Source organism: Heterobasidion irregulare (assembly GCF_000320585.1).
Source record: "Heterobasidion irregulare TC 32-1 unplaced genomic scaffold scaffold_06, whole genome shotgun sequence".
NCBI lineage: Eukaryota > Fungi > Basidiomycota > Agaricomycetes > Russulales > Bondarzewiaceae > Heterobasidion > Heterobasidion irregulare.
Genome location: NW_009258202.1, coordinates 1,114,542 through 1,127,633, shown reverse-complemented (window position 1 = coordinate 1,127,633; position 13,092 = coordinate 1,114,542). Strand labels below are relative to the sequence as shown.

General features: G+C 50.3%; 7 protein-coding genes across 7 annotated transcripts; 5 read left to right on the top strand and 2 right to left on the bottom strand.

The window, feature by feature from the left end:
* Positions 1-216: 216 nt before the first annotated feature.
* HETIRDRAFT_427649 (uncharacterized protein) lies at positions 217-2,122 on the top strand (the record flags this gene model as incomplete). The annotated part of the gene is made up of 6 exons (XM_009549091.1): positions 217-562; positions 623-758; positions 812-1,141; positions 1,199-1,333; positions 1,392-1,596; positions 1,652-2,122. 6 exons carry the CDS (start codon positions 217-219, stop codon positions 2,120-2,122), a joined length of 1,623 nt encoding a protein of 540 aa, XP_009547386.1.
* Positions 2,123-2,204: 82 nt separating this feature from the next.
* Positions 2,205-3,148, bottom strand: HETIRDRAFT_459374 (uncharacterized protein; the record flags this gene model as incomplete). Its single annotated transcript, XM_009549090.1, has 4 exons — positions 2,205-2,480; positions 2,554-2,738; positions 2,816-2,972; positions 3,041-3,148. 4 exons carry the CDS (start codon positions 3,146-3,148, stop codon positions 2,421-2,423), a joined length of 510 nt encoding a protein of 169 aa, XP_009547385.1. The 3' UTR covers positions 2,205-2,420.
* A 358-nt stretch (positions 3,149-3,506) lies between these two features.
* On the bottom strand, positions 3,507-4,192 carry HETIRDRAFT_418648 (uncharacterized protein; the record flags this gene model as incomplete). Its single annotated transcript, XM_009549089.1, has 4 exons — positions 3,507-3,566; positions 3,616-3,800; positions 3,871-4,027; positions 4,085-4,192. 4 exons carry the CDS (start codon positions 4,190-4,192, stop codon positions 3,507-3,509), a joined length of 510 nt encoding a protein of 169 aa, XP_009547384.1.
* A 284-nt stretch (positions 4,193-4,476) lies between these two features.
* On the top strand, positions 4,477-5,184 carry HETIRDRAFT_61750 (mitochondrial F1F0-ATP synthase, subunit delta/ATP16; the record flags this gene model as incomplete). The annotated part of the gene is made up of 4 exons (XM_009548672.1): positions 4,477-4,615; positions 4,698-4,851; positions 4,912-5,000; positions 5,056-5,184. The coding sequence occupies exons 1-4, from the start codon at positions 4,490-4,492 to the stop codon at positions 5,182-5,184; spliced, it is 498 nt and encodes a 165-aa protein (XP_009546967.1). The 5' UTR covers positions 4,477-4,489.
* Positions 5,185-7,543: 2,359 nt separating this feature from the next.
* Positions 7,544-10,315, top strand: HETIRDRAFT_319708 (uncharacterized protein; the record flags this gene model as incomplete). The annotated part of the gene is made up of 13 exons (XM_009549088.1): positions 7,544-7,588; positions 7,655-7,764; positions 7,815-7,859; positions 7,912-8,153; positions 8,192-8,321; positions 8,350-8,372; positions 8,725-8,826; positions 9,183-9,255; positions 9,306-9,427; positions 9,533-9,584; positions 9,634-9,859; positions 10,131-10,177; positions 10,243-10,315. 13 exons carry the CDS (start codon positions 7,544-7,546, stop codon positions 10,313-10,315), a joined length of 1,290 nt encoding a protein of 429 aa, XP_009547383.1.
* A 429-nt stretch (positions 10,316-10,744) lies between these two features.
* HETIRDRAFT_320307 (uncharacterized protein) lies at positions 10,745-11,209 on the top strand (the record flags this gene model as incomplete). Its single annotated transcript, XM_009549087.1, has 1 exon — positions 10,745-11,209. The coding sequence occupies one exon, from the start codon at positions 10,745-10,747 to the stop codon at positions 11,207-11,209; it is 465 nt and encodes a 154-aa protein (XP_009547382.1).
* Positions 11,210-11,792: 583 nt separating this feature from the next.
* Positions 11,793-12,480, top strand: HETIRDRAFT_320039 (uncharacterized protein; the record flags this gene model as incomplete). The annotated part of the gene is made up of 5 exons (XM_009549086.1): positions 11,793-11,814; positions 11,891-11,982; positions 12,040-12,218; positions 12,293-12,374; positions 12,439-12,480. The coding sequence occupies 5 exons, from the start codon at positions 11,793-11,795 to the stop codon at positions 12,478-12,480; spliced, it is 417 nt and encodes a 138-aa protein (XP_009547381.1).
* Between the last annotated feature and the right edge of the window lie 612 nt (positions 12,481-13,092).

Here is a 13,092-nt window from a genome sequence, read left to right as displayed (position 1 = left end):
CGCTTGCTGGCGGTCGGCCTCTCCGTGGGGACGGGACCCCGAGGAGTGCTTTCCATGTCGGGCATGTGATAGCAGGCGAACTCTCCTTGATGACGTCCTGTGGGTCAATCGAAACGGATGCGTCGGAGAGCCGCAGAGTGGTATAAATGTCCAACTCCTCTTCTCCGTCGTTCTCAACACTTCCACCCTTCCCATACCTCTCGTCTTGCGAACATCATGGTCGCCGCCGTACAAATTCATACTAAAGTCGCAGAAAAGGCGCAGGCTGAAATCTTGACTGACGGCGCACTTGCCTTCCTCGCTGCGCTTCACAGGACGTTCGAGGCCACCCGACAGAGCCTCCTCGTCGCCCGTGAGTTCGCACAGCAGCGTTTCGATTCCGGCATCCCTCTCGACTTCCCCTCTGAGACCGCACACATCCGCGCTGAGCCGTCATGGCACTGCGTACCCCCTGCTCCTGGACTTGAGGATAGGCGGGTCGAGATCACTGGCCCTACAGATCGCAAGATGGTCATCAATGCTCTCAACAGCGGGGCTAAGACATTCATGGCTGACTTTGAAGGTGCGTGTCTGGCGGGTTGTTGGTCGTGTTGCCATGCTCATCACGTCCCCGCTCTTTTAGACGCCAGCTCACCAACATTCAAGGCAATGATCGAGGGTCAGGTCAATCTCAGGGATGCCATTCGTCGCCAGATTGATTTCGAGTCTAACGGGAAACAATACAAACTTTCTCCGAATCCCGCTGTCCTCATTGTAAGGTCAGTGTATGCGCATTGTATCAGCTCTCGTGCAGCTGATGAATTGTATCCAGGCCAAGAGGATGGCACCTTGACGAGCCTCGTATCACTGTGGACAACGCGCCGGTCTCTGGCTCTCTTTTCGATTTTGCCCTCTACTTTTACCACAACGCGAAGGAGCTTGTCAAGCGCGGCTTCGGGCCCTATTTTTACCTCCCCAAGATGGAACACTACCTCGAAGCGCGCCTTTGGAATGATGTTTTCGTCTTCTCACAGTCCTACATCGGCATGCCCCACAACACCATCCGTGGGACTGTCTTAATTGAGACTCTGCCTGCCGCCTTCCAGATGGAGGAGATCCTCTTCGAGTTGCGCAATCACTCATCAGGCCTCAACTGCGGAAGGTAAATGAATATCTGATCCCTGCAAGAATTACATGCTCATCATGTCTTGACTTTTAGATGGGACTACATCTTCAGCTTCATCAAGAAGCGGAGAGCCGACAGGAGCGCCGTGCTCCCCGACAGAAAGGACGTCACCATGGAGGTGGGATTCATGGATTCCTACGTCCGGTTGCTCATCCAGACTTGCCACAAGTGAGTAGATGAAAACCCCTATCTTTTTGAAATGGATCATATTGACTTAATTTTTCAGACGAAAAGTTGCCGCCATGGGTGGAATGTCCGCTCAGATCCCGATCAAGGGCGATGACAAGGCGAATGAGGTTGCGATGGAGAAGGTGCGCGCGGACAAGTTGCGCGAAGTCACCAACGGGCATGACGGGACCTGGATCGCACACCCGCTCATCAACAAGATTGCTCGGGAGGTCTTCGACCAACATATGGTTGGGCCAAACCAGGTTTGTCGTCTTGCTGTTGTCGCAGTCGGATACTGACGAGTGTTCCCACGACCAGTATCACATCCGCCGCGAGGAGGTCCGCATCGCTGCTGCCGATTTGTTGAACAACAAGGTGCCAGGAAAGATCACGGCTGCGGGCGTACGCTCAAACGTCGCGACCGCGATCGCATACTCGGTCGCGTGGATTGGCGGGAACGGATGCATCCCTCTCAACTGGCTCATGGAGGATGCCGCGACGGCGGAGATTACGCGCGTGCAGCTCTGGCAGTGGGTACATTACGGCTCGCGACTTGATACCGGCGAGCCTATCACCGCAACGTACGTCGACCAGCTCATTGAGGAGACGGAGCCCGAGGTGCGCAAGGCGGTCCCGGCGCTCAAAGAAGAGAACCTCAAGATCGTGAAGGAGTATCTGAAGGCGCAAGTCAGGAAGCAATGGCCAAGCGAGTTCTTGACAAGTGATTTAATGCCATATCTGGCGGCGGCGGACGGAGTGCCGGCGAAGTGGCAGAAGAGCTCGCTGTGAGGGTTCCGTTTTATTCGAGCATTGATTGTTTGGTTGGCACTAGTTATCGTGGTTATCTTTTCTTTTCGTCGCAGCGTCGTGTTCGTGTATATGCATAGTTGTACTTGTAAAATTCATATGTCAACGACATTCTAGTGATATTCCAAGTTTCCAACGGGTCATGTTGAGATGAAGGTCAAGCAGGAAATGCTACGTATGTCGAAAACCAAGAAAGTATTGTAGATATCTTCTATATCCTATATCAGAGAAAAAGTGGAACAAGCAATTCTCTGGCAGTGAATATATCTCAGGCGCTGTCTCAAGCCTTTGCGACATTGACCTCGATGCCTTCCCGCAATGCCAGACTATATGGGCAGATCTGGCGAAATTCAAAACACAGTGTCATCAGTCCCCTCCGGAAATTTCAGTGATTGACGTGAAAGAAGACTGACATCATGGGCCGCAGCAATGATCGCATCGTCTTCCACGCCCTCGACGTTGATATCGACCTTCAGCCCAAAGCCCTCGCGATCAGTCGGGTGCCCGAGGTACACCTTTGCGTGCACCTTCGCCCGATCGCCGACCTCTTTCTTCCCTGCACGCGAGGCGGCGAGCTGGATCGCCCCGATGAAACAGGCTGCACGAGGAGCCCAGTCAGCGTGTCGGGTGGTGATGGGAGTGGGAAAGGTTGAGAAGCGGGAGAAGCGAGCGCACAGGAATAGCCCATCGCGAAGAGCTGTTCGGGATTCTGCCCATCGCCTTTGCCGCCGAAGGCCTTGGGCAGCGCGAGCTTAAGCTCGAGCGGTGCGTCACCGTCAGACGTCACTATCCCGGCGCGGCCGGCACCCTCGGCTGTCGCGCGCGCAAAGTACTGTGAGGGACATGTTGCCGTTCCATTCAATACGCAAGGCTCGAGCGCAAAAGGATGTGGTCACGCACGATGTGGTCCTTCAAGGTGATCAGTGTTCGCTTTGAAGTGTATGGCGTCACGCCAGTGCATGTGCGCCGAGCGGAGCGAATGAGTGCCGATCTTAGTTGAGAAGACATGACCGAGATTTGGATGATAGACAAAAATGAGTGATGAAAATTCGAACGAGGTCAATGTATGGGGCAGGAAGTATCAAGAGCATATTGGCAGCGAGCCAAGGCGTTTCAGACCCGAGCACGCGGCATCGAGAGGTACAATGATGCGTTGTCATTCATGATTGATAACCGGAACCTATATCAACAGCCCTAGCGATCAAATACAGGACATCGAAGCTCTGCAAGAGACCGAAGGCCCAAGCTGAGAAGTTCATCAAGTACAAGGGAAGAAATAAACAGATGGGGCCTTGAGAATGTATTAAGCTTGGTCACGAAAAGGGCAAAGTCCTTACGACACAATTTAACAAGGCATGACATCATTCTACAATTTAGACACGTTCACCACGGCTCCGTGCTCCAGTGCACGGCTGTAAGGACACGTCTGAAACGGACGATCAGAACAGATACATGTAGACCAAATCGTAACTGACCTGATGTCCAGCATCGATGAGATCCTGGTCATGAACGCCCTCGACCTTGATATTAACAGAAAGGCCATACCCCTCGACTTCCTTCGCATTTCCGATATGCACCTCGGTATGTACCTTTGCGCCCCGGACTGCGTCAGACTTATTCATTTTTCCCGCCGCGAGCTGGAGCGAAGTCAGAAAGCAGGCTGTCGTCCATTCATTCGGCATGAGCGCTGAAGATAGATTGACGACATATAAAGACAATACGACTCTCACCTGCATATCCCATGGCGAACAGCTGCTCGGGATTTTGGCCATCGCCCTTACCACCGAGAGATTTTGGCTTGGCGAGGCGCAATTGAATGCCGTCGTCATCGTCAGATGTGACTTGCCCGTCTCGTCCCTTGCCTGAAGCAGTAGCATGTGCAGTGTACTATGCACAAATGCTGTATGGGGACATGATAATAAAATGAACGCAATTGGAGCATACCTGGACACTCTCGATTGTCATGAGAGTCCGTTGAGGCACCCCGCCGTACTTGTTCACCCACACGGGACTCTTCAAAAAATGATATGAAGTCCTGAGGGCTGTGTTCATGGCAGAAAACGGTGTAAATGAGGGGAGTAGATAGAGCAAGCTTGTGCAGTTTCGTCCATCCTTATAGATATTTCTTTCGCGATTCACTGGCTCTATAGAGCAGTGACGACGTCAAATTTCTGAGGATCGAGACATCGAAGTTGTGAGCAAGTCCGCATCCGCTCCCCAGAGTACGGTTCGGTACACGGTCCATGGTCCATGTAACCGGTTCGAGTGAGGCGTCTTCTCTCCGGGACAGTCCGAGCTGAATCGCCCGAATTCACGTCGTGACGTCCGCTCAAATCACCTCCTTCCACCATGTCTACTTTCCGTCTCCTCGCCTCTGCCGCTCGACGCGTCCCAAGAGCATCCTCCACCCTCGGCAGACGCGGCTACGCCGAGGCTACTGACAAGATCAACCTTTCTCTGGTTCTCCCCCATCAAGTATGTCCGAAGTTTTATGCCAGGTTGCACGACCTCACGAATTACACTCGCGAATGCGAACTCGAAATCTGCTCTTGCGCAGGCCATCTTCACCTCCACGAATGTCGTTCAGGTCAACTTGTCTGCTGCGACTGGTGACATGGGTATCCTCGCGAACCATGTGCCTTCTATCGAGCCGCTCCGCCCAGGGGTTGTAGAGGTCATTGAGTCTGGGAACACTTCGAAGAAGTGGTTCGGTGCGTTATGTGTCATTTAGCTGCGACTCAAACGCATGTCTCAACCATGCTGTTCAAAAGTTTCTGGCGGGTTTGCCAATGTTCATCCCAACAACAAGCTCACTATCAATGTCGTCGAGGCCGCTCCTCTAGAGGACTTCTCTCCAGAAGTATGAATCATGTGTTTCACCGTTATGTGCGCAATACTTATCTTCCATGTCTTAGGCGGTCCGCGCGAACCTTCAGGAGGCACAGAAGGTTCTTGTGGGCAATGGGTCAGAGGAGGACAAGGCAGAGGCGCGTATCGAGGCAGATGTGTACGAGGCCCTGCAGCACGCGCTCGGCTCAAAATAAATGGACATGACAGCGTCCGGTTCTGCTCTGTCTGTAGACGAATCGACCATTCTATTATTATCGTAGAGTTGGTTACACGTGTCTCTGGCGATACATTGGATCACGGCAGCGTGCAGCGAGAGCAAACAAACTTGAGCCTAGAAAGAGCCGGCACTGAGAGTCCAAATATCAGTGGCTTCCGCACGGTCCCACCTGCGAACGTGGGACCCACGCAAACTCCTGCGCACTTGAACTACCTGCTCTCTTCATCGCCTTCCTTGTGCCCTGCTGCAAGCACGACACTACCGTCATGCCACCCAGCGATGGACTTATGCCTCTGCCAAAAACTTTCCATGACACCGACCTCTTGCAATTTGAGCCTTTCCTAACTGAATTCGTCGTGCGGAAGTCCTGGCAGGGCCACAATGGCCGAAAGAACACGAACATTTGGCCAAAACGTGCTGTAGACCTCATACGTGCAGACCAGAGTGCGGTTAGTGGATCACGTCCCGTATCTTCCGATCGTCCTTCCCCAGTTGCGCGTGTTGCAATCGAGCGCTTCGCAATTTCTACTTCTTTACATCTTGACTGACTCGAGGTTCATAGCGCAAAGCAGCTCAAGGATGGCTGGACTGCATTTGTCTCACAGAACAAGAACTTCCCACCAGCTCTCGAAGAATCACTACTGACAATGATGGCCCACTCAAATTGTTCATCGAGTTCTACTGGTGTATGTTTGAAGATCGCCCGGATGCTGCTGTTATAGAAGCCAATAGCAAACTCAAAGATTGGGGGTATACTCGACAATTGACTAATTCCTGGTCCAAGGCGCGTGTCAGCGACATTGGGGATGATAGGAGAGGGCGTAAAGAGACAAGATGTAAACGGAAACGTAGATATGATCGGAAAAGGCCAGACGAGGTCGCCACCATCGAGAGGCCTGAATCTGAGTCCAACGCGCGGAAACACGCAGGCCTATCCTCTGGTGGCACGATCGACAGCCTATCGCACTCCTCTCGTAGTCCTCGTTCTGGATCGCCTACCATCCATGTTGTCTCCGAAGACGAAAAGGAGGAAGATCATCGGATTGATGCCCGACGCGAACCATCCTTACTTCGAAGTTCTTCCGAGCGCACTCTCGAGCCTACACCGCAGAAGGAAGGGAAGGGGAAGGGCGGGAGTGAGGAGAAAGAAGTCACTTCGGAATGCTTCACTAGAGACAAATTTTCGTCAAAAAATGGTCGCCCACTGCCGGAGGTTATTGCAGCAGTGGTGAAACCGCAACACACGAAAGCCCGGAAAAAGAGAAAACGAGATATCGAAGCCGCCCTCCAACAAGGTCTGACTCCGTCTCCTTTCCTCATAAGCCTTTGTTGATCACTTCATCATCTGCACAGAAGAGGATATGGGGCTTTTCGAGAAGACTGCTTTGACGCGAGTGAAGGCCAAAAAGCCTAAATTTCTTGCTGACGCAGTTGCTTCCACCCACCAAATGGCGAAGAGGACCAAGAGGCGGAAGACCGACAAATCAGATGTCGGCGAATCCGCTTCTCATCCTGAGGAGGCGCTCAATATCGACTGTCCGCCAGTCTCGATGGCTCTAACAAAGAAACATGGCGTTAAACGTGCCCCCAAGCATCCTTGGGCAGAAATTACGACTGTGGACCGGCGACTAGATCAGATAGAACAGGTGCAGTCTACGAATGATCGAATTGGTAGAGCGGGTGTCGGGAGTCAGCAGACAACGTATCCTACGAAGGCCGCCGAACAATACGAGCGGGATTTCTCAGACCAACCTGCAAAACGCATGCGAACGAATGATGGTACGATCCCTGTGAATGACCACACGACACAGGGTAGCGCCGCAAAAGAGAAACACAAGTCCAAGATCACTGAAAAGTGTGGCTCGAAGGTGTCCGCGGATAAATCTGCATCATCCTCTCGTTCTGGAAAGAAGAATTCAGCGAAGGTGATGTCTAGGCGAAAATCTAGATGCAATCAGGGCACTCGGCAAGGTCAAGCACCAACACCCACACCTTCAAATATTGCCTCCGCATCAGCGCCTTCGTTACCCGTTGCCGATAGTCGTTTGAACTCTAGAGGTGTGGACAAGTTTCCTCGACATACGATTGTTGCTTCGAATCCAAAACCTCGTAGTGGTGTTGTTGATGATACCTGGGACGATCAATCCGAGGGCCAGTATTATAGCGATGATGTAAGCGATGAGGAGGATACACCTCTAGCGAATGCGGTTCGCTTTGCACCTGCAACGTCGTCATCACAGCATCCTGCACTTGAGCATGATGCGCCCACAATGTCTGTTACCGGGGCTTCTGGACCTGAACCCTCCACTCTCAAGGACTCTGTACCTCAAGCCCCCATGCAGAGGCCGCCACTTCCCGTTCAGCCGCCAATATGGGCTCAGGTGCGCATATTTGTTGGCTCACCTTCCTTTAAACGTTAAGGGACTCATCCTACACATATCACTAAGTCTCGACAAGAGCTTTGCGAATCTTTCGACTGGTTCCGTAGCTATCAAGGCGGTGTCTACTTCTTGCATAATATCGTCAAAGGCTACTTGTTGAGCGCGTACTCTTCGGAGTAAGTGATTCCTTTCGTTATGCAAAAGTCATCTGATGTACTCCATTTAGTCGAGATATATGTCATCACGACGGCAGGCTGATCATATCGCATGGGTGGGTGGCTTCGTTCTTGATGGTGGCTCATTGTTCAAGAAAAAGTCATCAGAGGGGGCAAGTCGGAAGCATTACATACCAAAAAAGGCCAGATTGAAAAACAATCAGCGTCGGATCAACTTGCGGAAGACAAGTCTGTCAAGGCACTTCTCAACACTTTCAAGACAGGGCAGCCTGTTGTGCTCCTGATAGACGATCGATATTCCTTATTCCCGTTCGATTTGGCTGCTGGGAAGTATACATACGTAGTCCTTGGATTCTATAGGATCGTACATGCCTGGGGTAAATCTACTTGTTTGAAAGTATCATTTACGCTGATATTTTCCACGCAGCTGATCTGCAACTTCTCCCAACTGGACAGCGAGTGGTGCGCTACAAGTTCGCATTCCAGTGGTGTGACCAACAGGGAATTCCGTGGTGGTGCCAGAAGAGCCCCACTGATGGTAAACCCTCGCGCGTTTTGTTATCTTGCATCTACCGACTAACATAGAGAGTATCTCAAGTACCATTGCCGTTTTCTCAAATGTGCCTTCACAATGGCAGAGCCTCCTCAGACGATCCGTCTAGCAGGCCAGAGCCAAGTGAGTGAGCCGTAACCGGTCAGCAGATCCTTTTCTGATCTCCTAGCCCATAGTGAAAATTGTGACTGAGTCTGTCTCTTATATCTTGTCGTCGCGTCGCGATCTTCGGACTCACTAACGGATCATCAGGACTAACGCCTTGTCGACCTCTCCACAGTGTATAGTTTGTGGGTCGATTTCACCGTCCGTCTATACCAAGGGATGGATGTGTCTGAACCCCAGGTGCTCATCCTTCTGGGTTATTGACGGTAAACAACCACTTTCAGAGTCACTGCTCTACGAAGAAGATTTTTTGAAGCTCACAGATACTACGGAAGGCTGCCAAGCTTTACTAGATATTTTACCTGAAAACCTTCCAGATTGTCAGAACATGATCGTAACGGATCGTAGGTTTACAAAGGGGATGCATTGCCGAGTGTGTGGCCGTTTATCAAGCAGGTGAATCAAAGCCTTCATTGAACCAGTGTATCTCTCATACATCCGTGCAGGTCCAAGTGGGAATGTTGGGAATGTGAATCCTGCGGGGTATGTCGGTTATCACGACAAGTGCTTTGACCCTGTTCGCTTATGTTGTTATTCAGTTGATTCACAAGGTCTCGGGTCAGATTCGCGATCCAAAGGACTTTTGGTCGCAAGTAGATACGCTTCCTTACCGTGATCATCGTCTTGGAGATAACGGTAATATGCGTCTGACATCTTATCTGAGTGGCAGTTTTGATGAGCTCAGCGACAGGAATCCAAGTGTCTAGGCCCTTGCCGTTTTCCTCCGGAAACAAGCAATGCTCTTACCGAACATACACTCTACCTGAGGATAGGTCTGTGGCTAGTCAACAAAAGCAAGGCTTTCTGTCTAAAAATTTATCAGAGGAAAGATTCACTTGATCCAAGGCCATCCTCTAATCAATGAGGAGGCTAATCAGATATTCCAGGAGTATCAAGAACAAGCGAGTAGCGGTCAGCTCAAATTTCGTCGGTTTCCTATGAAAAGTGTGAGTACCTCATCGATGCAGAATATCCGTATTGTTAACATTCGTTCTATGTAGCACAAATGTAAATACAGTCACCTAGCAATATGAGGGCCGATTGACCCAGATGCTCTAGGTCGAGGTCGGCTTCTGACGAATTATTTCTCCCAAAATAGTGCGTACATTTCCAAAATAGCCATACAAAGCTCATGTTTTGTCTCGGCACAGCTGGTGCCCAATATCAGGTAAACTTTCTCTTGGTCTAGATGATGCATTCCTAATGGGATCGCAGTACGTTGGGAGCGCAGACCAGACTGTCCCCCTCGAAGATGCATGTTCGGCGGTTCGGCGCGCTCTGAACCTGATTCGACAGCGTGTCAAGGACGCGCTCAAATCTGACGTTTGTTTTAACGAAATTCTGAGTGCTGCGTACATGGAGAAGCAAAGTATGGCTGTAGGTATACCTCTTCTGATTCGAAGACGTTGGTGTCTCATATAAAGAACAGTATCACAGTGATAGCGAACGAGGCCTCGGTGCAGTTGTTGCAGCACTTTCCCTCGGCTCCGTGGCCTTCATGTCATTTCGCCTACATTCTCAGCATGCACAATCCAAAATAACAGGGAAGTCGGTCAAAGGCGAAGCATTGAGAATCGTTCTAAAACATGTATGGTCCATTTTTATCTGGAAACGAGCTCGGAATCGACCATCTTTGTTTGTCACGTAGGGGGATATTGTCGTGATGGACGGGCTTGACGTGCAGAAGTACTACGAGTGCGTTCCCTCTCTTGTCCAATTTCATCATTCAGCACCCTGCAGCTGATTTTGCTTGTGTAAAGACATACGGTTATTCCTAGGAATTTTCGCATAGCTGCAACGGCACGATGCATCTCAAAGGAAAATTGGTCTTGAAACTCCAAGGTGTTTCAGATTCTGTTATATTTTCCCATATCTCATTTAACGCGGTACGACGACTAATTGGAGTACCTTACTTACATCCGTAACTAATCCTTGGATCGCTTCATCTCCAGGTTTGCTCTCTATTTGCAACTTCTCCTTTTGGACCTCTCGTCCTTCCACTGCGCTGCTTGTTTTCAAGCCTGCAAAAAGTGACCTCCAATACATTTCCTTATCTTTCTTCGGTCTGGGGATGGCTGATTTAATATAGACAGTAATACTTGTTTGCGGGAATCCTCTCACATCTCTATAATACCTTACTCGGTCTAAGCCTCTCGTTCTTGTTGGGATTTTAGAACAAATTTAACAGTCATCATGATGACGAGCCCTCCTCACCATACGCGGAGGGAGGACAATCATGTGTCCACACCAACAGCCCAGGTCATGGGGCCAAGAAAGCATGATGCTCCAGGCTACGAGGACAATGTCCTCAAACACAACACAAATATATCAAAGACGACCAATTCCATGGGCGATGTCCTCGAAACTGGATCAATTCCCGACACTATACTTGTGTCGGAACAAGGAGCTCCCCTATCGCGGTCGACGAGCGATGCACAAGACGACAATGGACGACAGGGGCAGACATGTTTTGAGAGCGCAAAGCATCAGTGCAAAGAATACAAGCAAGGATTCAATAGAAAACAATACTATGTTCGCCACCTAGGGGGTGTCGGACACAAGCAAAGGACCCGAAGCGAAGGCGAGCAGGGGACAATCGAGGCCAGCTGCCCCTCCAAGTGCACCGAAGCGGGGTGCGTCAATGCATACACTCGTGACGACGCATTGAAGAGGCACATGCGCCGTGTGGATCAGAGGGCGAGATGGGTGGAGGGCGAAGACTGGTGAGTCGCAGGGTTTATACAGGTTTATACCCCTCCCAGATGCCATACTCGCGATGTACTCTTTGAGTACTCTTTGCCCTCTCTGACTGATTTCATACTTACTCACCTGGCCAACCCTCCGGTCGTCAGTATTTCTGACCCTCTCTGTCCAACACGGGTCGATGCGTATACGATACATATATGCGGCCGTGACAATAAATTTTCGATTGATTGTGTGAATAGCGTGTAGAGTATTCAGAATTCGTTACGGGGAGGGATGCAAATGAGCTTTCTTGAGTCGATCTTTGATGAATACTTTGCCTACTTCTGTATGTGTATTCAAAGCATTTTTCTGCACTCGTGAATGGGAGCGATGATGAATCAAAGATCAATCTTGGAGGGTGGACCAGCAGCAGCCGCGCGACAATTGGAGAAAATCGAAATGACAAGGGAGCCATGACGTGGGCAGACGTGTCCAGCTCTCGCCACCTCGCCAGTCGTTCACAGCCTACCGTCACCGAGCTCGTTCTTCCTCAATCCCCTTTGCTCTCTGTGAGGCGGACTCCCCTGTTAAAGAAATATTGCGGCTTGAGGTTTAGAGGCCCACCATGTGGTTGACGGACATGCAAAGTCAGTCTTCTCGTTTCATGGTTGGCAATTGAATACTGACTACCTCATACCTACACACTCATACTCTGTTACACAGAAATCGGCGTGGCGTTGACAACATTTGGAGGAATATTCATGCTGCTTGGTGTTGTGCTATTCTTTGATGGTGCACTACTTGCTCTGGGAAACGTATGCAGTGTTAGACATTCGTGCGACCTGTGTCGGCTGAGTATCTCCTTTCCATAGATTCTCTTTCTTGGCGGACTGGGCCTCATCATTGGGCCTCAGAAGACCTTCTACTTCTTCTCTCGCAAAAACAAGCTGCGTGGAACCCTCTGTTTTTTCGGCGGCATATTGCTGGTCTTCATCAAATGGCCCTTTTTTGGTGTGATACTGGAGACATTCGGTTTCCTCAACCTCTTTGGGTAAGTATTCTATACGTTGTCCCTTTGAGTGGGGCCTGCATTGTACATGTGGTTAAACGGCTCTGCCACCATAGCGACTTCTTCCCTGTCATCCTCACGTTCCTGCGACAATTGCCGTTCATAGGTCAAGTACTCAACATGCCTTATATACGGAACGTGAGTCGTGCCTGCACAATATATTTTGCCTACCCCCCATTGTGCTCAGGCTTGATATTTGCAGGCCGCAGATCGTCTTGCAGGTTCAAGAACGTCTATCGTATGATTATGCTGTGTAATGAAGATAAGCTATACATCTATACAGCGGATCATTCCGTGAATTTTAATTCGCATTACGACGCCGAAGGTCAGTCTTGAAGGGGCGGTCATGTTTATTTGAGCTGGATCTTTCGTCCCATGAATTTGTTTGTGGACGTTATCATTCGACAGGTACAATCCGCTCGCTCAAAGAAGTGATCAGTCTCGCATGCAGGATTTCCACATGCTCCTGAGTACCCAGATGAGAATTAGAAAACACTTTCAATCTAGTGCTCTTCAACAAGTCGTTGTGGGTGCAGTTTACTAAAATAATTACATGCAATGAGAGGACCATCCGCCGATACATGTCTCAAAAGGATGGCAGGTGGAATTCAATCTCTGAACGCTCGTGTATTTGTTCGCTCTCCAGTGTCCTGGAAATTACAGGACACGCATTGGAGCAGTGTAAGTGCTTTTGAGCTCCGCGACCTTCGATACCCATGGTGTCGATCAGCGGGTGTGACAATTTGTACTTTCGTCGTGCAACGGTGCAAGGTCGAACATCAGATTGAGCATCACGAATCAATACCTGAGGCCTAAGGACTACATATAGAACCTGACGAGGTAAGCAGTGTGGGCC